Here is a 20,490-nt window from a genome sequence, read left to right as displayed (position 1 = left end):
ATTGGCTAATGGTATGGAAAGGAAACGCTCTCGCCCAATCGCAGACGCGGATTTGCGGAACCCCGCAGCCAATCGCAGGGAACAGATTAATGTCCACGCGTTGTGTCGAACCAAAAACATTACATGAAAATTATAATCTGTACCTCTTTCTGTGGAAAAAAAAAAAACAGTTATGTTTTTAAGTTATTTTCTTTCTTCACGACTCCATCTCGACGCTTTGACTGTGCGACCGACCATTCACTTCGTACTGTGTGTGTGTGTGTGTGTGTGTGTGTGCGTTGTGCTCCGAGAAGAGCAACACAAAGCACCAGACAGATATGAAGACTCTTTATGAAGACTATATTTAATAATACACATAAAAAAGAGAGACCAAGATAAATAATGTAATTTAAAAACCTTTTCCAACACTGTTACCAACATTATTGAAACATTTTAAATAAAATATTTTTGAGGGGAAGTGAAAATAAACAGCGTCGATATTCCGCTTGCATAAGTGTGCACACCCTCTATAACTGGCGTTATCGTTGCATTTGAAATAAACCAATCACCTCTAAATTCATATTAAAGTCACCACACCATTGAAAGTCAAGCCACTGATTACCCCAAATGACATTTAGATATTTTTGTGGGCTTTTCCTGACATTTTTCATCAGTTCATTCAAAAGCTCATATAAACTCTCTATATATGATTAGGGGGTAAGGATGTGTCAGACTTTCTGCATTCCCAAATCTTCAGTGATAATCTTCCAAACGTTGTCCCGGTTCAGGCCTAGCTCATTTGCGATCAATCGAACAGTCAACCGACGATCGCCAAGCAGCATCTGCCGGACGCGCTCCACATTGGCCTCAGTCCTGCTCGTTGAAGGCCTTCCACTCCTGGGGTTGTCTTCCACGTCCTCGCGTCCCTCTTTAAACCTCTTGCACCACTCAAAAACACGTGAGCGTGACATCGTCTCATCACCGTACACTTGCTGCAACAATCCCAATGCTTCAGATGGACTTTTCCCCAACCGGACCAGAAACTTCAGGTTGATTCGTTGCTCCGTGCTCGCTGCTTGACGACCTGACAATACAAAAACACTCAAGCCCATATATTCTTTATCCTTTGTGAAAAACGACTAATGCTGTTGCAGTTGAAACATGACAAGTTTTCCCAAAAATGACAATCTATCAGAATGCTTGAAGTCAAGGTGGAAGGGTCACTTCAACCTGAGTACAATGCACCAAGAAGATTGAAAAATTAGACATAGCTCTGGACAATATGGCTAAAAAAAACAAAAACAACAAAATCACATTTGGTTCACATCATCCAAACTTGATTATAAACACACATTTTTAATATGGTTTTTAAACTGAGAGTTTTAAAGCATCGGAGCGCTCCCCCCCCAAAAAATTTGAGATTGTTCCACTGTGTTTTGTTGTGTTTTAAACTCTACATTCATTACGGTACCTCTACAATTGTTTCATATTATTCATAAATAATGGCCTCCCCTCTAAAACACATCTGCAATCAAGTAAATGAATTGCCCAGCCACTAGTCTGTGAAAATACATTACTTTGGAACCAAAAAAACATGCATTACGTTGATGATGAATTTATAAAGTGCTACTGACCTGCTTCATCCTTGGCGTCGTTCCGCACTCGACTACTCATGTCTGAAGACCTGAAAATCACCTCTTTGGACTCGTCTGCCTTCACCTCAGTATTGACGTGGGCCTCCGTCTCTTCTGTCTAAATAACAAAACAGAAACATCAAAATCAATGAGAACCCCGGACTACTTTTTTAACTACTTTGCCGCGCCGAAATGATTGAATGAACACATGATTCAAAAGTTTACCTTGTCTTTCTCAGTGTCCATTTGTCGCTCAAAATGCTTCTTAATAGCTTCCAACAACTTGTCGGCCTATTAGCACAAGCATATAGCAGTTAGACGAGAAATTTTGTAAAAAAAAAAAACATAATGAACTTGCAGTGTGAAGCTAAATGTTAGCGCGTAGGAATTGTTCCCCTTGCCTTCATATTTGCCTTGAGACCAAGCTGCTTCGCGAGACCGCGTAACTCCGCATATTTCATGGAATCCAAGTCCATAGTTTTGTCTGCTTAAAAAGTGGGGAAAAGGGAGCAGAAAGTCACACACAGTGCCCTGAACGGACAGCGACCATTAGAATTTATTTGTCTTTATAGGTTCAACACTACAACTCAGATTCTTCTTCTTTTCCTCACCCCTCTTTGTTTTATGTAATTTGAATGACGGTTGGCCACCAGCGTTCAGATACATTACCGTCACCTACCGGACTGGAGTGTGAATAAATCGCAATTGAAAATACTGTCGTCCCGAGAAGATTCTCAATATTAAAACTAAGTTTAACTCACCCAGTAATTTGTTATACTAAAACATATTCCATACTATACAAATGTTAAGCCTGCCATCAGAGATGTGTGTCAAATTCCTAGGCCTTTTTATGATGTTACTGTAGTTATTTTCTCTGTTTTCCTCTCTATTTGTTTCGTTTTGTACCGTTAACAATGTCATTTTACACACAAAGTCTCTGTCTTTAAAATCTCTGTAAATTGGAAATTATTATTGAATTTGACACAACCACAGAGAAAAATCGTTCACTACCTTGCCAAGTTTGAGACTTTTTTTTACATTTTCTTTTTCATCCAACCATTCATCCCCAATTATAACGTACGATGAATGATAATTAGGAATTATTATTCGCAAATAACAGCTATTAGAATAACGATTAGAACGAAAATACCAAGTATTGTGCTTATATTTTTATTGTTTTCAACTAAACGTAATTCACATCTCCCTGAGGGAAGTACTGTATTCTTCAGTCATAAAATGAACATAAAGCGGCATGAGGGCATCCATAAAATGAACATAAAGCGACATGAGGGCATCCGAGGGCTGTGATTGGCGGAAAACAACATACGGCGTGTGCGTGATGACGCCATCGCGTGGCGCCCCAAAGAAGTAGTGCTACTCCATGGCCATCCCGGCCAAGAAGAAGTCGAAGTGACCGTGCGGCAACATTTAGCCCGCTGACACGATAGTTATAGGGGGCTTTAAATGCACTCCCCGGAAATGTACGCCTAACTGTCGGCGCGGTATTATTCACGCCTACGGAGCTGACATAAATCTACCAAAAAGTTGTGACCATACCCGAGGACGCGCCGAAATTCCGGGTAAGCTGTTTGAACGCAGCTAACGCGGCTAACTGTGGGGGGGCTAACAGGTGTAGCATGCTAGTTGGCTTTAGCCGTGTTGTTTTTCATTTGGCCGGCAAACTTCTCCATCTTGACTTTTTATAGCCGACTTTTTTGTCGAAATACCGTTATGTTACCAAGCATAAAGTAACCTCCAAGTGTTGTCATTGTAAATACTATTGTCTGATTCGGTGAAATTGTTTTTTTTTGCGTTGGTGCGGCTGGCTCGTTTTGAGCTCGCTTTTTGCTCCATTTGTACACAAATGTGAACACCAGCCGTCGTGTTGGGGATTATGGTATTAATCCTCCTCTGTTCATTTCACAAAACCCGCTGGTTTCCCAATAAAGCCACAAGAGGTGGAGGAGGGTCAGCCTGGAAGAACAGCCGAGTTTCCATGTAACCAAATAGCGGCGTTGCGACATGTTACCCGGTCGCTTTCGTAAACAGGACCGGGCAGCCACTCTGTGTTTATGGAACACACGTGTACAATATGTCTGTGCAATATGTTGACGAGGTGTGTTGTTGAAATCACATTAGCTATTGCAGAGGTATTGGGTAACGAGGCAAGTGTGGTTATTTTATACATCTTATATATCTTTGATATCTATCTATCTAGGAAATGTTGAAAAACATTATTAGCAACTAAAGTATGTTTTTGAAATACTTTATTTTTAAAGTGTTTTTTCCCCATGCTTTTATCTTTCTTGAAAGTTTTCTTTAATCAAACACTTTCAGAGATCATTTTAAAAACAATATGTTACATCCAAAACATTCAAGAGTTTCTGATTTTGTTTTAGTTTTCTTATATAATTTCCCCACCCCCCAAAATATTTCAAAATCTCGACCACCAAATGTGACCTTGAGATGCAAATGATGTCATTTTGTGCATTCCAGGGTTGTTCCCCATCTCCATTCAGAGAACATGGAAGGTCTGCACCCACACTGCCTTAAATGCATCAACCGGCGGTGCATGGTGCGGCCGGAGGCGGGCCTATCATGTGACCTCATCGGCTGCCCACTAGTGTGTGGCGCCGTCTTCCACGCGTGCAAGCTGCCCGAGCACCGTCTGCTGTGTCCGTACGAACGACTACCGTGCCTTAACAGCGGTTTTGGCTGCCCTTTCGCCGTGGCCCGGGCCAAGATGGCGCAGCACCTGGAGATCTGCCCCGCCAGCATCGTGTGCTGCACTATGGAGTGGAACCGCTGGCCTGTCAGCTACGCGGACCGCAAGTCCTACGAGAACCTGAGTCGGGACTTTGACGAGGTGGAGCAACTGGACATGGCGCTGGCTCTGCAGGTACAGTTGTAAAATTCCGGGAATATGAGAGATGAATTGATGATTTCTTCGTTCACTAGGAAAATTCACTGTTCTAAGTAGTCTCTACTTAGGGAAAGGCAAAGCAGGCTTGCTGAATTACAGTGAACCTGCCTTTTGCTGGGGCATGGGGACTAGGGGTGAACGATTTTGAAAAATAATCTTATTGCAATTTAATCCCACGCCCCCCCTCACATTAAACAACAGAGAATTAAGCATTGCGCATTTAAACAACAAAATGTTCAACAAAACTGTAGTGGCAAAAGTCTGCTAGTTTAATGCTAACATATAATGCGAAATGCTATAGATGTGTTTTCGAAAATTAGCAACTCTTCTATGTGAGAACTACGATTATGGGAGCCTAGTCGGGGACCTTTTCTGCCTCTCTGAATTCAGGCATTCCCATTTACGATTAAAAAAAAAAAAAGTAAAATAGTGAGAGTGCGAAAAGAGAAACCACGATATAGCGTTGAAAAAAAAAAAAGTAAAATAGTGAGAGTGCGAAAGAGAAACCACGATATAGCGTTGTTTTTTTGTTTTTTTTTAATTGTATTTCAATAATTCCACAACATCATTCCACTTGGAAATTCAGTGGAATCCTTCCGGAAATTTGCAGAAAATTTTGCGCCCCTTTGCAACTGTACCTGCAGGATCAGCGCATGCTCCTGGAATCCCTCAAAGTCACCACCACCGTATCCAAAGACGGCAAGGCGGACAACGACAAAATGGCCATGGCTCCCGATGGCGAAGCCGCCAACGAGGCGGTGGAGATGGAGGAGGAGCCGTACAGCGACTTGTACCGAGCCTCGGTGGAGACAAGCCGGAGCTTGGTGGCAGCCTTGGACATCCTCACGCAATCCAAGGGCGTCGTCGGTCTGAACGGGGAAAGCGGCGGCGCGGGGAGGAATGTGGACATGGGCGAAAGCGACTCGGACTCCGAGTGCGAGCTGGGGGCGGTGGGCGGCGTGCACGAAGATGACGGCGCTCTCGCTTGGCCGGAGGAGGATGAAGATTTTGTGGAATTGTTTTTCGAGGACAAGGAAGACGCCATCGAAGACCCGGCGGAGGAGGAGTCCCTGGAGCCCGTGTGGCCGCAGGCGCCTCGGGACTTTGTGCCGGCCATCTTGCCGGACCCCCAGGCGGAACCACTGGCCGCGCCCATCCCCTTCCTCTTGTCAGACCAAGTAAGGAACAACTTTTTGCACCAGCTACCCACCGAGCTCAGGTACCGCTGCCTGGAGCGCAAACTCCAGAACGTGGAGGTTCTGCGCGGCATCAGCATGTTTACTTTCAACGGCCGCCGTGCACTGCTCTCGGACCCGTACCTCTTCCGCGCCAAGATGGAAGACAAGGCGGTGGACACGTCGGACCTGGAGGTGGCCGACGACCCGATGGGCCTGCACGGGATCGACCTGATCACGGCCGCCTTGCTCTTCTGTCTGGGCGACTCGCCGGGTGGGCGCGGCATCTCCGACAGCCGCTTCGTGGACGGCTACCACATCGACTTCGGCACGCAGACCTTCTCCTTCCCCTCCGCCATCCTGGCCACCAACACCATGGTGGGCGACATTGCGTCGGCGTCAGCGTGCGACCACGCCAGCCCGCAGCTGTCCAACCCCAGCCCATTCCACACGCTGCGCCTGGACCTGGTGCTGGAGTGCGTGGCGCGCTACCAAACCAAGCAGCGCTCCATGTTCACCTTCGTGTGCGGCCAGCTGTTTCGCCGCGACGAGTTCTCCTCGCACTTCAAGAACGTGCACGGCGACATCCACGCCGGGCTCAACGGCTGGATGGAACAACGTTGCCCCCTGGCGTACTACGGTTGCACCTACTCACAGAGGCGCTTCTGCCCGTCGGTGCAGGGGTTCCGCATCATCCATGACCGGCACCTGGGCTCCTTCGGCGTGCAGCCGGGCCTCCCCGCCAAAAGCGCAGACAAGCTCCAGAGGAGCGCCCGCCCGCACCTGGGCTCCAAGTGCGACCAGCTTAGCGGTCTTCCCTTCGAGGTGCTGCAGCACGTGGCCAGCTTCCTGGACAGTTTCAGCTTGTGCCAGCTGTCGCGGACGTCACGCACCATGAGGGACGTGTGCGCCAGCCTCCTGCAGATGCGCGGCATGGTCGTCCTGCTGTGGGAGAAGAAGCGGCGGGAGGACGGCTCGCTGTCGTGGCAGATCACGGACAAGGTTGGTGTTGCCTCCCTGTATTCTTATCACTGATTTGTTTGCCCGTTCGGATTCTAGGTCTGAAGATTTATTAATCGAATGCAATTTTCCAATCATAAATGTCACAATTTATATTTCCATTCTTTCTGTGGTAGTTCACAGACTGTAAAGACACACCGAAGTTAAGATTCACTTCTTTAGTTCTCTGTATAGATTTACGTTTCCGGTTATTTCAATTCTCCATCTCCTTTTGTAGTGATGCCCTTTTTTTTCCCCCCCCCCTCACAGGTGTGGCGCTTCAGCACGGCCTTTGGCACGGTGAACGAGTGGAAGTTCGCCAACATCACCAGCATGGCGGACCACCTGAAGAAGTGCAAGTTCAACACGGTGGCGCGACGCGAGGAGGCCATCCCGCTGCCTTGCATGTGCTTCACCCGCGAGTTGACCAAGGAGGGCCGCTGTTTACGCTCTGTGCTCAAGCCCGTGGCCTAAACTAAGTTCTCTTCTGCAGTTGGAAAGCCGTTTGACTCATTATTCAATATCCTTGATTTCCTATCTTAACTCATTCACTGCCATTGCCGTCTATATGCCGACGATAGTTCGAATCTGAACGTTCACTGCTATTGACGTCGACGGATGTCAGCAATGTAGCACTTTATATTTTTAATGAGTCCAGTTCTTGAGGGATTTTGTTGGAGATAATGGACGCAGTTTGCAAGTCGGACAAGTTTAAGTCTTTTACACACATACAGAGCACATATACGACGAGTGTGAGCAGAGTACGTGCCGCAGAAGTGTGTGATTCGTGATCGCGACAAAATACGACAGAGGTCTTGGAGTTAATGATGAGGATGACTCTTAAAAAAAAAACAAAAAAAAACACTATAAACAATACGAGCCCATGGCTGCCAGTACACGTCTATTGGTAAATAAAATGTTATTTTTTTATCACAAAAGCCATTGGCAAATGTTGTTCTAGGTGTTTTATTGAAGGAAACCACTGTTCAGGTATTAGAGGTGCCACTAAAGCAAAAAAGAATATTGCAGTCAGTCACTTTTCGCCCTGATATGTTTCTTTAGACCAAAAAAAAAAAATCAAGTTTTCTCTGCTTTTGGGGACAAACTGCTGTTTTGGGCAAAGCCAACCTGTTCTACTGCTGATTACTAAAGAACGGAAAAAGATAGAATCAAGTGTCCCGGCAAAAGAAGAGCGTTCTTACATTTGGTAGTTTGGGTTTTTTTTTTTTTGCGTCTTGGAACACAATATTGTGTGGGTCTTAAAATCAATCAAAATGCTCTGGCAATGAATGAGTTACGGTTCATGTATTAATACACTCGTTGTCCTCACTCGTAAGAACATTTGAATCAGCATACCAGTGGAACAAATGTGTGTTAAGAATACTACTTCCCCAGTATTGTTTTTCCCACTGGTAAGACCACTAGGTCCAGTGTAAGGCAGTCATGGGAAATTTTGCTGCTTACTTGTCGGAGTGCACTTTATTGTCACAGATGACAAATTGAGCATTTATTTTGATTTTCACCTTAATTAAGGTCTATGCTGACCAATGTAGACACACTAGTAGAATGACTGAGTCTTACTCGTAATGTTTTACCAACTAATAGTGCCGCTTTTGGCCTACTAACATGAGTAAACGTCTGTGTTCCGCTACACTTCTAATTCTTAACATTGAGTGCTTTGCGATTACTAGTAATGGTGTGCAGATGTTAAATAATGCAGTTTTACCTCACAAATAACACAATTATTAGACTACTGTGCCAAATTTGTCCTCCGATTGAGGACAACAAGCATATTAAAACATACCCTTTAATAAAAGTATGTGGTGTTAAAAGTGCTAGCAAGATTTGTTATGTAGCCTCACTTCACCCCCACCCTCCTCACGTCCCTCTCTAATGTGCATAGGCGCAATTCTTAAACATTGCCATTCTTAAAAAAAAATAGGAAAGAAAAAAGTCTATAGTGGTGATAATTAGCCAAACGCATATATAGTGCTAGCAACACTAAGCTAGCATTAGCACTGCACACAAACTGACGTTAGCCGTGGCTGCCACAATAGTAGCATGGCTTATTTGAAATTGGGTGTCTTTAGAACACTAAAAGGTCCGTTTCAAGTTTTATTTTGCGGAATGTACAATAAATAAAGCAAAAAGACGTAAACGTACCTGTCGAGCGGAAATATTGTTAATGCTGCGTCGTCTGCTACTGTTAGGTTGACACAGAGTTTTAACAAAATGTTTTAAATTCGCAAACCCCACTTTACGATGGATATCAAATAAATGCTCAAGGGGCTCATGGAAAGCTGTTCCAGGATTTATCCAATATCCCTGACAATTGTTCTACTTGTGCGCTGAATTATCTCCTTAGTGGGGACAGAGTGTACTTGTACTGTAAATGGACTTTAATCTGAATTGCAAGGATGTAGAATAAAAGCTCAAATGGCTTTCCATACTCAAGTGTTTACAGAAAAAAAAAACATCTTGAACTACTCCTCCTTTCCCTAAAAAACGAGCACATCCACAACCACGCCACTGTTGTGTCAATAATCTCATGCTCTGATGTTTATTTTTATAGCAAGCAAAAACCAGTACTGTGCTTACGTCGGCGGCGGAGGATGTAAGTGTCGTAGCTTTATTTCTATACAGCAACACCGACCAAACATCTGTGTTAGCAAAATATTTTGACGTGGTCAAAAACACTTTCACATCTGCGAAGTTACCTCGAAGCTAATTGCGCTGGCACGCTAAGCTAAGGCGAGGAGCCGGCCACCGTTGGCAGTCTTTAATCTGAAATTGTAGCAAGTGAATGTAAACCATCAGAGTGTTTTGAAATGGTGAGCGTCAGGGGAAGAATATAAAAGAAGCACCCGCAGGCACGGGACCTTAAATCAGAATGAACCCCGCTGGAGTTCTGTAGCACAATAAACGAGTTAGCAGGAGCACAATGTTTCACATTATGTCTTTGAAGTTGGAAAGAAAGAACAAAAGGTAAAGTGAGATTGATGATATTTCACCATCGTAATTATGAAATTAAAAAAAAAATCGGGTTGGGAGGTGAGAAGAAATACTTCAAATATTTCTGTGATTAAAACAAAAATGTCTGGAGAAATTGTGGGTACAAAAGAAATATCAAATATTTTACTTTTTTTGCAGGGTTGGTTAACATTTGGTCTGGGAGAATTTTAAAAATCTTTCTCGGCTGATATTCTGAAATATGTTTCCCTTTATATGTAAATGTTTTTCTTTTGACCCAGTATTTAAAAAAACCCAAGAGAATTTTTGGTGGGTGCTTAGAAAGGAAAACACGACGAAGCAAAAACGTCAAATGTATTTGTCAGCCCCCACACCCTTTATCCTCGAATGAAATTCTGTATTTGTATTTTTTTTTTTTAAACCAAAATATCTATTAAATATTGCCACGATTGTTCTTTAAATGTTAAATTGCGGACAAAAACTTTTCTGGCTTTTTTTTTTTCTTTTCTAAAAATCATCTCAAATCTTTTTCTAATTTCATCCCAGTTTTCAGATATTAGTCCCCTACTAACTCAATTGAGAATGATTGGCTAAGTTAAAAAAAGCTTTAATCTCACTTTACGTTTTATATTAGCTTTAGCGGGTAGCGGGAATGACTCTAATGAAAAGAGTGGGAGAAGGCCATTTTGCATATTTGCTCTTCAAGAGGCCTCAGTATTAAATATAGCGTAGCTGTGTGTTGCAGTGTTGACATGAACAGATTTACTGTCTGATTTTAAGAACTACTTTGATTGAGGATTGTGAGTGAGAAATGAAAAAGATGTTTTACATGTCAAAGTATCACAAAGGAGCGCCTTTTATGTTTTTTTCTTGTTTTGTTTTTTTATACTCCTCCTGGTACACTGAAAGCTGCCTCTGTAACATCCAGATGAGTATTTTTATTTTTGTGAATTATAGATTTGCACTTGAAGCATGTACTGTAAAATGTTTAGTTATTATGCATGTGGATTGTCGAGTTGTTTTGTAGAATGTCGCTTTCGGGCGGGAAGCCTGTCATTCCCCCGCAAAAAAATTCCTTTTCAGGAAATGGCTAAACTTGGTATTTTGGCAATATCAATGCATCACCAAATCAGGTTTCATTATCCAATTGATATTTTAATTTGCTATGACACAAAAAAAATTAGTATGCTATCATTGATCAAAATAGTTGATTTTTTTTTTTTTTTTGTTAAATCTCATTTTATGTACTCTTACGCATTAGAAAACATAAATAAGACTTCTAATGTGAACGCAGAGATGTGACATGCTTGCATCCAAAGCATCAAGCAGAGTGACCTACACCAAAATAACGATACCACGTTGGCACAGTGTTAGGAAGTAAATATCTTCCCCAGTGTAGAGGCTCGTTTTAACATCTCATGTCACCAGAGTAGCAAGGCGGGAGGAGGTAGAAATATTTTGGGGGTTTGAAGGGGATGTTAACAGCAACCCGCCAGGCTTGTCGTTCTCTCTCCCCCATGTTGATTATTGCCGTCTCGTCTGTGCTCCTCTGAACGGGTTCTAACTGGGAAGTATATTCCTTGTGTGTTTCTTGCCTCGATCGCCGTAATTTAATTCAGACGTCTACTAAAGATGACATCACGTCATTGCCGCGCATAACAAATGAAGCGTCTGCATGGCTGAATTTTGACCATCACTACAAATGTCTACTTCATGTTTCAAGTGGGATTACATTTACTGCCCCCCAAAAAAAAAATAAAGTGCCCATATTTGGGGAGACGGGGTTTCCACCCGACAGCGACAAATGCATTAATATAGTATTCAGTTCTCAGGCACAGTGCGATGTTAAAGCGTGTTTGTGTGTGTGTGTGTGTGCGTGTGTGTACCTCCATTTTGTTTTTTTAAACGTGTGCACCTCCATTTTGTTTTTATTTGTATTTGTTCTCACTGGTGTTCTCAAAGCCTTTGTTTTCACTCCAGCTGTGAAGTGTACTTTCACCGCAGGTTGCCACCTTTTGAAGCGTTTCAATACGAACAATAAAGAGGCTTTGCAATGCAGTTTTTACCCTGTGGCGGGCGGTCTTGTGTTTATGAAGCATTGGAGCACCGAGCAGTGGGAAAGAGCCATCCTCTGAATTGTTCAAAATAAGAAATACTCTGCATTCTTGTCATTCACATTTTTCAGAAATATTTTATATATTTTTCTTGTCATGAAAAAAATGTGATGGATACATTTTTAGTTTGAACCAAGATTCATAGAAAATATGAGACATTTTTTTAAATACAATATTTTTTGCAGAAATCTCTTTTTTCTCTTTTTTCTTGACATTTTAAAAAATATATCTTCAGATTTTTTACTTTTCATATTTTCTAATGGAATATTTTTCAGCAAATATTTTATATTCCCAACATTTTCAACTTTTTAAAAATTTTACTTGACAATCCGAAAATATTTTTACAATTGGATTTCTCATGCCCTAAAAATCTCAAATGGTTTTGGAAAATGGTCTTGTTCTGACATTTTTTTCCTGTGATTTTCCAAACTAATTTTCGTAATTTAAAACTAACCTATGCTTTGAAAAAAAACAATTGTTTGAAACCCTAATTTCAAACCATCCCCCCTTTTTTTTTTTAAAAATCTTAACCCTGTCTTGAAATCCATTTGAAACCAACCCCTTATCTGAAAACCTGATTTGAAACCCTAATCCTGACTTGACACTCTTATTAGAATCCACCCAAAGCCTTAGTTTGAGAACCTAATTTGAAACCCTACCCCTAACTTGAAACTCTTAACACCGACTTGCAACCGTAATTTGAAAGAAAGCTCTTCTTTGAAACCACCTGTGAAACAAAATCCTGACAACTAACTAACTTTGAAACCTTAATCGAGACTTGAAACCCTAATTCGAAACCTTCACATGGCGACAAATGATGCATAGTGCAAAAAATAGATATGATCCCCATTTATTTCCCTGTGGAGGACGATGGCAATTTGTGTCCCAGGCTTGCCTCGTTCACTTCAGTGGCAGCAGGGAAAACAACAGCAGAAGATCTTCTTGCAAGGGTTCTCCTTCTTGTACCTGATCGCCTGCCGCACGTGGTTGTCGGCGGCAACCACGTAGTCCCGGGTCCTGCGCACGTTAGCCTCGATGAGATCCGCCTTGCAGCCTTGCTCCTCGGCAAGCAGCGCCACCTGGAAGAAGAGGTCGCGCACGTCCCGTATGCGGCCCTCCAGCTCCTCCAGCTGGCGCCGGCGGCTCTCGATCTCGCTCAGCGCCGAGCGGGCGCCGCGCATGTCCGATGTCATTAGCAGGCCGTTCCCCGCAAACACGTCCCACTTCCCCGTCTCCATCATCTCCTCGATCTGACCCAGGCTCATCTCCATCCCCACGATGGCCGCCTGCCGCTGGATGCGCGTCTTGCAGTTCTCCCGCTGCTCCATCTCGGCGCGGTTGTACTCCGACATGGCCCGGTGGAAGCTCCCGGTCAACGCGGCGTGCTGGCACCGGGCCACCCGGGCCACCACCGAGGAGTCGCCGTGCACCCGGGCCAGCTCCTCGCTCAGCTCTCCCAGCTTCACCAGCCGGCCGATGAGGGCCTCGCCGCGGGTCTTGACGGCGCGCCCCAGAACGTTGGCGTCCCGCTTGATGCTGCTGAAGCGCCGCACTGAGGTGAGGAAGCGACTGCTCTCCTCGCCCAGACGCTTGACGTCCATGGTGAGGAGCAGGAGCTCCTTCCTGGTGGCCTGGACCTCCCTGTGGATGCCCTCTATCTCCTTCTCGCTGCCAAAAAGCGGCACGGTCAACTCATCCTGCAGCGGGACCTCCCACTTGTCCTCCAGGCTGTACTGAACCATCTCTGGTGGCTTGGAGACGGCGGCGGCGCGAAGCTCGCTCAGTCTGTCGATCATCTTGGTTCTGCGTGAGAATTCGGCAAAGAGATTGTTTTCTTGGAAGAGCTGTGCTTCAACAAGGACTAAAGCCGATAGTCCAAGATCTTCAAGACTATTTCTGCTTGCACTGAACCTTTGGACGCCCTCATAAATCACAAATACATATGTGCAGGGTCACGTTGATATAAATATTGGGACATGGATGCAATTCTCATCTTCAAAACTGTTTGGTTGCTTTCACAGTATGTTTTGGGGTATTGTCCATCTGCACTGTGAAGCGCTGCGCAACGAGTCCTGAAGCATTTGGCTGGACATGAGCTGATATTATCCGAAAAAAAAAAATCAACCCACATCAATCAATACAAGGCGATCAGTTCCAGTGGGAGCCATCTTGAAAATCAGCAGTTCAAGCCATCTTGTTCATTTCATTTGAAATCTAATGCGGTGTTGTTTATGAGACAAAGAGATGAGAATTGTGCCCATGTCCCAATATTTATGGCCCTGACTGTGAAACTGTTTACTTGGGACATCATGTCATTTACGACATGTTGAATAAAGACAGAAATGTGACTTCACGCAAATGGAGCAAGTTGGGTAGGAATGGCCATTATTGTGTATATTTGGGGTCTTGTTCGTTCATGCATGTTGTAAACATTTCTGCACAGCACACCGGTTGTTTCCGGTGACAAATGCTGAGTAATTGTGAGCATGGGTTGCAAAGGAAACTGACGTCTTATTTGATGACTTGATTACTAAACGGGACTTCCTCAATCGACTGCTCATACTATTTATTCCATCATTCCATTATCCGGGTTTTAAATCACTAATTCTGTCTTGAAACGCTCACCCTTATCTGCAGCCCCAACGTGAAACGATAACCCCATTTTGCAACCCCTGATGCCTCGTTTTGCGTTTTTAGATTATTTTCTAAAATTGTGACGTCATCTGACAGAAGTAGAAATAAGAATTAGCATTACTGTTATTATGACTTAGGTCACCTGGTGTAAATCGAAACCAAAATTTCTATCTATCGATCTATTTATCCATCCATCTTCCTCTATCGTACATACGGTATATTTCTGCCCCTCTGTCTCTCTCTTTTCTCGAGCTATCTCTCTATCCATCGTGTATATAAGTTTCTATGTATCTTCTGTACATTTCTGTTGTCGATATATCGACTTTTACCGACTTTTTGCATCAACTGTATATGTTATCGATCCGTGTGTAATTTTCTAGTTTCGTTATTTATCATCCATCCATGATATATCGTATATTTCTATGTTACGTATCTTTCCACTGGTTATCTATCCCTCTCTCTCAATTTACCAATCGTGTATATTTTTGTCTTATCTATCCATTTATAGCTATCAAATATATATATATATATATATTTACCATAAATTTCTAACTTTACCTCCTGTATCGATCGTAAATGTCCACCTTTCTCTCTCCGGTCTGAGTAATAAGTAGTAGAAAGTAGAGGAGTCTTTTTTTTTAAAGCAGATTCTGATTTCAATGACAATAAAAACGACTTCTAATGGCTTACCTTGTTCTCAGCAGCAAGTCACTCGGCGTTGGTTTCCTCTTTTTGTAAATTCCGTTAGACGCGAGCGCGTTTCAACAGTGATGCGGAAGATGAACCCAGACTTTATTTTTAGAAAATACAACACTTTGTAGACAGCGGCGGTTGTTTGAAAGTGCTCGATAAATGCAGTTGAGTCCGAGTCTTGGTGCTTTAGTTGAAACATGCCATTGCATTCCCCTGCGACGAATTAAACGGCAACCGGACGTGTCATCACCATCGAATCGCATCACTGAAAAAAATCAATATTTTCTTTTAAAGGGAAAAAAAGTTGAACTTGTCTTCTTTTGACAACCGGCAGGGGGAGACAAACCCTGCTTGATTCACACTCAATGGCCGCCTCATTAGGTACAATCTAAAGATTCGATTAACGCGATCAACTAAACGATAACAAAAAGATACTGTACAGAACACCCGTGTTGATAAGACGGTTTTAATTTAGGATTGGGGTATCGAGTAGGGGATTTGAGATGAGTAGGGTTTCAAGCTTGGATGAGGGTTTCCTAGTCTGGTTTGGAGCAATGGTTATGCTTTGAAATGTGTGTTTCAAGCCTGGGTTCGAATTCTAAGTGTAAACTTTTCAAATTAAGGTTTCGGGTTTTGAACAAGAGTTGGGCTTTCAATGTCCAATTAGGGTTTTGAGTCACGGAATTTTTCTTGAAGCCAGGCTTGCGAGGCCAAGTGATTAGTACGTTAATAAATGCAACTGAAGTCGATAAATAAAGTCTTTCATTTTACTTCGTGGTCATTTGCCTTTATCCTAGCGTAAGACAAAACAATGTTGAATAAATCGGATATAGTTTATTGTAATACAGATTAATTTATTGCTTGTTTGTGGGGGAAAAATAATCACGTTGAAAATCGCTAAATTGAATGAAGACAAATTACAATTATTTTTCACAATTGTTTATCCCAACCCCAAGTCGACTTCTATCATGAGCAAACAAAAACGTCTCAAGCCAAAGATCCAGCAAGTCTTTCCAAGGGGCACGACTGAGTTTTTTTTTTCCTTCTATGCTCGAGCCTCCCGAATACAAATATTTTCACCAGTCTGCAAAACGGCAATTTGTAATAAATCCGGTTTTCCTGCATTTGTTTGAGGATTATTTGGAGAACTTGCTGTGGTATGTTGACACTGCTTGCAAATACCTCGCAGCAAATTTTTTTTTTGGGTGTATCAGACGCAAGAAAACTTCACTACAGTATTACCTTGTTTCTGTACCTGCGTTGAGTTCATTGGCGGTTCCATATTGTTTTGAATGTTCATGAAAATCATTTTTTAAAATGCCGAATTAGCTTTGATATGCAGAAAAATGCAAAAATGAGGACTGCCGAAGAACACCTTCCATGTTTCCAAAAACACGTGCTAAAATGCTTTAAAAAAATTGTTGATGTGGACAGAAATAGAAACATGAGGTTTGTTGTCTTGACTGTCTTTTGAGTTTTAGGAAAGCAGTCTCACATCGCCTGTGACATCCCCCAAAAACAAACATGATATTGGAGGCATGTCCAACAAAATATGAGTCAGACAAATTTCGTTTCCTGTGATAATCACAAAAACCTTGTGTTGAAGACTAAAATTTGAGTAAGGAGTTGCTCAACGTACAAACAACACACACATTGACATAATCTCGCAAATGTGTTTATTTTCCTCTGTCATAACTCAATATTACATTGAGGTTATGAAACCCAAACTTGAATCGTCATATTTCATACGGTAGTCAAAGATACTGTACTAACCCGTTACAATATTTAAGTACCATATTTTCCGCACGATAAGGCACTTCGGAGTATAAGGCGCCCCCGCATTATAAGGTGCGTAGAATAGAAGCTACAGTTGTGGCTGCGGTTACGTTATGCATCCACCAGATGGAGCTACGCTGACAGAACATTGATCCATATAGAAGGCGCATCGGCTTATAAAGGCGCAGTGTCAGCTTTTCAGAAAATGGAATGTTTTAGGTGCGCCTTATAGTGCGGAAAATACGGTAATTGGGGCTTTGCATTCTTGAGTGTTTCGATCCTCGTTGGCGTTTCTTTTTCATCAGCGGCTGACTTGGTAGACGGGATCGCCCACCTGGATCACGCCAGGCTTCTCCACGCTAAGCAGCTGCCCAAACAGCGGCGCCGACTTGTAGATGTGCTTCTCTTCGGGTTTGCACATTCGGTAGCTGCATGGCCAACACCAGACAAACATTGCAACCCCACAGCCCCCCGCCCCAAAAAGAAACAAAAAAAACCCACCAACACCAACAAAAAAGAAACAAACCAAAAAACTTTAGGTGCGCATAAGGATTTTTTTTCCCGACTTTGACGCTCTTGGAGATTGTCCAAACTGTCCAAATATGAAATAGACTCAATGTGTTATGTACACTCGCCAATTCTAAAAATGTCCAATATGAATATTGAATATTTAGGAAGTATATTGAACTTATAATGATTTATTGACACCCCTCTAATTCTTTTTAAATTTTTTTCATTATTGAATAGACTTTTTTTTTTTTTTAATTGTATTCAATTTGTATTGTCGATTATATGATGGACTTTTGGACTTACTTGATGACACGTGTATTTAATTAATGGCCTTCCTTTTAATAATGACTTCTTCATTGATATAAGTGCCAACTTTTAGTGATGCGACAGTTCCATACCTCTTCAGTATTTCAAGAGGCTCCTTTCTGCTGCTGATTCCAGTTTCGGGGTCCACCATGGTGAAAATGCACCTGGCGAGACGACAAAGTTTGCAGGTATGCTTTCATCCATCCATCCATCCATTTTCGGATCCGCTTTATCCTCACACGGGTCGCGGGGGGTGCTGGAGCCTATCCCAGCTGTCTTCGGGCAGTAGGCGGGGGACACCCTGAACAGGTTGCCAGCCAATCGCAAGGCACACAAAGACGAACAACCATCCGCGCTCACACTCGTACCGACGGACAATGTCGAGTGTTCAATCAGACTCCCATGCATGTTTTTGGAATGTAGGAGGAAACCGGCGTACCCGGAGAAAACCCATGCAGGCACGGGGGGAACATGCAAAGGCCACACAGGAAGGACTGAGTCCAGAATCGAACCCTGCACCTCTGTATTATGAGGCGGACGTGCTAACCAGTCGATCACTGTGCTACGCAGGTCAACTTAGATTTTAAAATATAATCAGCCTATTAATCATTTTTATCAGATTTTTTTTTTCTGACAAATATCAGAATAAATCCAAAGTGGCATGCAAAAATGCCATAAATGGGCTAACAAAACTAGCATTGATGTCGCTATAGCAACAACACTTTACGCAACAGATATTTGAACAAATAGTGCTGCAACACATGTAGACAGACAGACTAAAATCAAAATTACATTTGTTCACCCCCCCAGAAGCAAAAAAAACAACTTTACCTCCCGCATGACATCACCCGCCGCAGACGAACGCTGCCAATCTGGATCTCTTCCCATGAATCCTGTGCGCGCACACCCACACAAGGGGGGGAAAAAAAAGCATGATGCCAGTTGAGTCGTGAGTAAAATTAGTCCTCCGCCTCCGTAGCACATGACGACTTTTTCCTATCCCGAGACAGACGGAGACTCGTCGTACTTCGGCAAACGCCTCGCAGTCACCGATGACGATGTTGGGCCGGAAGCGCTCCGCCGTCAGGTCCTTGTTCATCTTGTCGCTCAGGTCCTTGATAGATGCCTCGGAGAGCAGCATGACCGGACCGCTGTCAGGATACGCCACTTTCTGGACCACACCCATGAAAACATATGGACAAATTCGGAGGGTTCATTGCACATTCCTAATCATGTCTTGGATTTTCACTCCCCCCAAAAAATGTATATCAGGTTTATCTTTTAGATTTACAAAAACAGTTTTTCCCAAGAAGACATACGTGGGAATTTGCTGAAGAAGTCGGATGTTTCCGAAAAGGATTGCTAATCGTACACAATGTTTTGACAAAAACACTTTAGGTTCGGAAAAGATTCAAAATCGTCTTTGAGGGTGAAATATCGCAGTAATTTCAGTCCTGTCAACTGACGTCATTCGGGAAGTAGGCAGATTCTGAGTCCGCCGGCCTCCTGGCCCTCATGTGGGGTTCAAATTGCACCAGGCGGTAGGTCTTCTTCGCCTTCAGATAGCGGACCAACCAACGGGACGCTTCGTCGCCGCAGTCACGCCCCGGGATGCCGGCACCGAACACTCTACCATCACCAAAAAAAAAAAAAACAAAGGCGTTGCATGGACGAACAAGATGTCGGTGGCATTTTAAGAATGAGCGCCGCACCTGCAGTCCATTAAAGTGTTGTTGGGCTGCTTGACGGGGAAACGCAGCTCGGCCATGTCGGGCCCGTTCAGGATAACGTCACCTCCCTCGCATGTCAAAGACACCAGAACCAGATGAGGTTCCTGGCGGCCCGTCACCATGTGGCCGTCCTCCGTCACCACCATCCAGTGGCTGCAGGTACAACACTGCTAATCGTCTTTTTGATGTTCGTGAAAACATGTATCTTCATCTTTGATGAAGACTCTCTTTGATATTTAGAAAAACACACAGCATTAGTTCATTGAATACTCTGCTTTGTCTTGGATGTTTATGTTTTGCTACTTTTTGATAAGTCACTGAATGGTTTCGGCCCTGAAGACATTCAAGAGATGCAAAGTTAATATAAATGCTCCTTACAAAGTGTTTGAAGGAAACCACAAAATAACCACATCTTGGGTTTTTTGGGTGGGTTTTTTTTTGCTCTCTTGTATAAAAATTACCATTCAAAGATGGCACAAAACTGTCAAACAATGAAGCAAAATTAAGTGCAAGAACTAATTTTATGACATTTTTTTTCGCAAATATCAACTCACCCCAAATGTTAATATTATTGAGGTAGCATGTTTTTTTCTGCATATCATTCCAAATTTGCCCCAAAATTGTGAAGCCAACTCACGTTGTAGTGTAAGACCCAGTGGAAGCGAACAAAGACATGGCTCTCATCTAGCGGTTATAATATTAGTGATATTACAACTACAGTCGAAACCGGCATATTTGGAGTTTGGCACCAGCAGATTCGTACACTGACAAAAAAATGGTGTGTTGAATTTACTCAATTTTATTTTGTCAAGTGGTTGGATGAAATAAAATAATCAAGGTCTAGATGCTTGTTTTAAGTCAACGATACAGTATATCCACTTCAAAATATAGATTAAAAAAAAAAGATCATTCTGTTGTGTGCAGCCACTTGACAAAATAAAATCGAGTAACTTCAATGCATCATATTTTTCAGTGTATATTCACTTTGTTCCCTTTTTTTGCCCAGGTTTTTTTCTCATCGTGTTCCATGGACAACATATACTGAAT

General features: G+C 42.9%; 4 protein-coding genes across 4 annotated transcripts; 1 reads left to right on the top strand and 3 right to left on the bottom strand.

Annotated features, from left to right (window-relative positions):
- Positions 1–322: 322 nt before the first annotated feature.
- gvqw3 (GVQW motif containing 3) lies at positions 323–2,224 on the bottom strand. The gene is made up of 4 exons (XM_019872313.1): positions 2,015–2,224; positions 1,839–1,904; positions 1,614–1,731; positions 323–1,063 (listed from the first exon to the last, which is right to left on the bottom strand). Exons 1-4 carry the CDS (start codon positions 2,087–2,089, stop codon positions 708–710), a joined length of 615 nt encoding a protein of 204 aa, XP_019727872.1. The 5' UTR covers positions 2,090–2,224; the 3' UTR covers positions 323–707.
- A 735-nt stretch (positions 2,225–2,959) lies between these two features.
- Positions 2,960–11,745, top strand: fbxo30a (F-box protein 30a). Its single transcript, XM_019872300.1, has 4 exons — positions 2,960–3,193; positions 4,110–4,512; positions 5,181–6,713; positions 6,981–11,745. Exons 2-4 carry the CDS (start codon positions 4,138–4,140, stop codon positions 7,182–7,184), a joined length of 2,112 nt encoding a protein of 703 aa, XP_019727859.1. The 5' UTR covers positions 2,960–3,193; positions 4,110–4,137; the 3' UTR covers positions 7,185–11,745.
- An 883-nt stretch (positions 11,746–12,628) lies between these two features.
- On the bottom strand, positions 12,629–15,377 carry stx11a (syntaxin 11a). The gene is made up of 2 exons (XM_019872310.1): positions 15,119–15,377; positions 12,629–13,597 (listed from the first exon to the last, which is right to left on the bottom strand). Exon 2 carries the CDS (start codon positions 13,588–13,590, stop codon positions 12,700–12,702), a length of 891 nt encoding a protein of 296 aa, XP_019727869.1. The 5' UTR covers positions 13,591–13,597; positions 15,119–15,377; the 3' UTR covers positions 12,629–12,699.
- Positions 15,378–17,100: 1,723 nt separating this feature from the next.
- On the bottom strand, positions 17,101–19,827 carry marc1 (mitochondrial amidoxime reducing component 1). The gene is made up of 6 exons (XM_019872311.1): positions 19,426–19,827; positions 19,180–19,342; positions 18,741–18,884; positions 18,545–18,606; positions 17,806–17,877; positions 17,101–17,325 (listed from the first exon to the last, which is right to left on the bottom strand). The coding sequence occupies exons 1-6, from the start codon at positions 19,587–19,589 to the stop codon at positions 17,199–17,201; spliced, it is 732 nt and encodes a 243-aa protein (XP_019727870.1). The 5' UTR covers positions 19,590–19,827; the 3' UTR covers positions 17,101–17,198.
- Between the last annotated feature and the right edge of the window lie 663 nt (positions 19,828–20,490).

This window comes from Hippocampus comes, unplaced genomic scaffold (genome assembly GCF_001891065.2).
Source record: "Hippocampus comes isolate QL1 unplaced genomic scaffold, H_comes_QL1_v1.1 scaffold92, whole genome shotgun sequence".
Lineage (NCBI taxonomy): Eukaryota > Metazoa > Chordata > Actinopteri > Syngnathiformes > Syngnathidae > Hippocampus > Hippocampus comes.
Note: the sequence above shows the minus strand (reverse complement) of the source record. Positions and strands in the feature narration are given on the sequence as shown.